The sequence below is a fragment of the Apis dorsata genome, unplaced genomic scaffold (genome assembly GCF_000469605.1).
Source record: "Apis dorsata unplaced genomic scaffold, Apis dorsata 1.3 scaffold_396, whole genome shotgun sequence".
In the NCBI taxonomy this organism is placed as follows: domain Eukaryota; kingdom Metazoa; phylum Arthropoda; class Insecta; order Hymenoptera; family Apidae; genus Apis; species Apis dorsata.
Window position 1 is genome coordinate 341,678 of NW_006263655.1, and position 2,301 is coordinate 343,978.

At 28.8% G+C, this 2,301-nt stretch overlaps 1 protein-coding gene across 1 annotated transcript in view; it reads left to right on the forward strand.

Annotated features, from left to right (window-relative positions):
• LOC116186043 overlaps positions 1 to 1,266 on the forward strand; it is a 3,134-nt gene extending 1,868 nt beyond the window's left edge. Inside the window, exon 2 of the mRNA XM_031512163.1 lies at positions 376 to 1,266. Coding sequence (XP_031368023.1) covers positions 376 to 699 — 324 coding nt within the window. The 3' untranslated portion in view covers positions 700 to 1,266. The remainder of the gene's footprint in view (positions 1 to 375) is intronic.
• Positions 1,267 to 2,301: the final 1,035 nt, after the last annotated feature.

A 2,301-nucleotide genomic window follows, 5' to 3' on the forward strand; every position in this document is an offset into this window, starting at 1 on the left:
CGATCTATCTTGTGTAATTCACGAAGAAAAGTGTGATTCAAATTAATTAACGTATCATTAATAATTACAATATTACAATACGAGATAAGGATTCCGATTTCGAATGATTTTAGTAATTATAGATTTTAGTAAGCTTTTAATTTGTAATTATATATATTTAATTTTTTATCGCAAATTTTGTTTTTTTAAAAATCGAATTCTACGATCAGGTCGAATAAAATTATTTTGAATTTTTTAATAAAATTATTTACTATATGTAGATCAATCCGAATAATTTTGAGCGGTACTATGGCAATGAATATTTATTATTTAATAATAGTTCGCGATATTCAACAGAAAGATTGACAGAAAGTGAAATAATAATTTTTCTTATAGATCGTGAATCACTTTCCAAAGTTACACATCGATCTTCAGAAGTTTGCAATAGCTTTCGAGGAATTGGTGGAAGACGAGACGAATCCGAAAATTTATAAAGCTCTTCGCGCAACGCAGATCGCCATAAAGACTATGCTATGCGAAGTAGAAATCACTATCATGGATCTGCCATATCTTCAGATTCCATCGCGAGTGGAAAGGAGTATCATGAGCAACACGGAAAGAGAGCCCGTGGACGAAACTAGAAGACTTGTTCGTGACTGGGGTATACTTCTCAAATACAGAGATTATCTTCATGCCTGGAAGCACATTTTGGATTATTGACTAGCGCCAGAAGAAACGTTCGATAATATTATACGGTATTCGAATCCTATCGCAAAAATGTCGATGTTATTACATTTGTGACAATACAGTATCGAGAAAAACAATACGATGATTGCAACAAAATTGATCGAGAATGTACGACACTTCTCGAGTGACGATCAATGAAGAGAAACCAAATCGTGTCACAATATATGCATGGTTGGACATTATCAATGGATACAATTGTGATAACAGAAATTAGAGATCGTTGCGAAATGTCTGTACTCAAATGGCATCGCATTATTTAATTTATTTATTCGTGAATTTATTTATTACGATCATTGTGCATTAGCGTTAGTATTTATTATTTATTAACGGAATTATTTATTTGTAATATTTATTGATATCAATTGTACCTTTCAAGCTACCTGTTTAAAGACGATTTGACAACTTGTGATAATTATTTATTTAAGGAAATCATTATATTTTCTTGATAAATGACTACTGTTAATAGATGAGATTATTAGACATCGGTGAAGGACAATAATTGATTTTTATATTGTTCAATATTATCGACTAAATATCGTAAGCAATAAGTGATATATATTCATATCATATTTTATAATTTATTATTATATTTTACATTATATTTCATAATAAAAGAAATAAAATTAAAAATTAAAAGTAACCGTGTTTGTTTTCTTACCTACGTTGCAATGTTAAGTATTCTAAATTCTTTCCGAAAGATGGCTCTAATAAAAGTCAATTTATTAAATACGAACGAGATAAAGAACTGACACCATTCAATACATTTTTTTCCTCTATTTCTCTTTTTATCATTTTGATAAAAATTTTCACGTTATTAAGGTAACAAAGAATACAATTGTAATATTGCAATAAATAAATGTCTTAATGAATTTAATAAATTTCAAAACATTATATTACGTCGATAAGTTAATAAATAAAGAGAACTACTCGAACCATTATTGATATAATAGTACATGACTTTGCCCGCTAAACTATCTACTAGAACTTTATTAAGTATCATTAGTTATATATCGCATGTTCTAACATACCGACTTTAAGCAACGTTTGTTACGCCATCTAGTATCCAATAATCTAAGGAATAAATACATCGAACGTATAAAACTTACTTTTTGAAGCTAATGACATGATTTAAATTTGTCTAGAAAAAAAAACTAATTTATAGATATTTTTTATTCAACAAAAATCTAAAAGTAACCTACTTACCCAAAAAACTTGAAGATCGTATTAAAAAAATACGATATTTTATTACGTATTAATTTAAACCATAAATAATTTCTCATAACATTAATAAAGAAATGCGTAAACTATAATGCAACTCTAATTCAATTTATTATTGATCAATGATCAATTAAAAAACTGCGATGCTAATGATTGGATCTGCTGGCATGTAATCAAGTAAATGATATTATGTATCAACAATAATATTATGTATTACTAAAACGAGCATAGTGACAAAATAGTAACAATGACTTCCCATTCTTTGGACCCAGACAAGATCCAAAAGATGAGAAATCATTCGTTGCAGCCCTCTTCGTGACAGTTTGTCGGGCCTCTTCGGTCTTCCTCCTTCGGGCG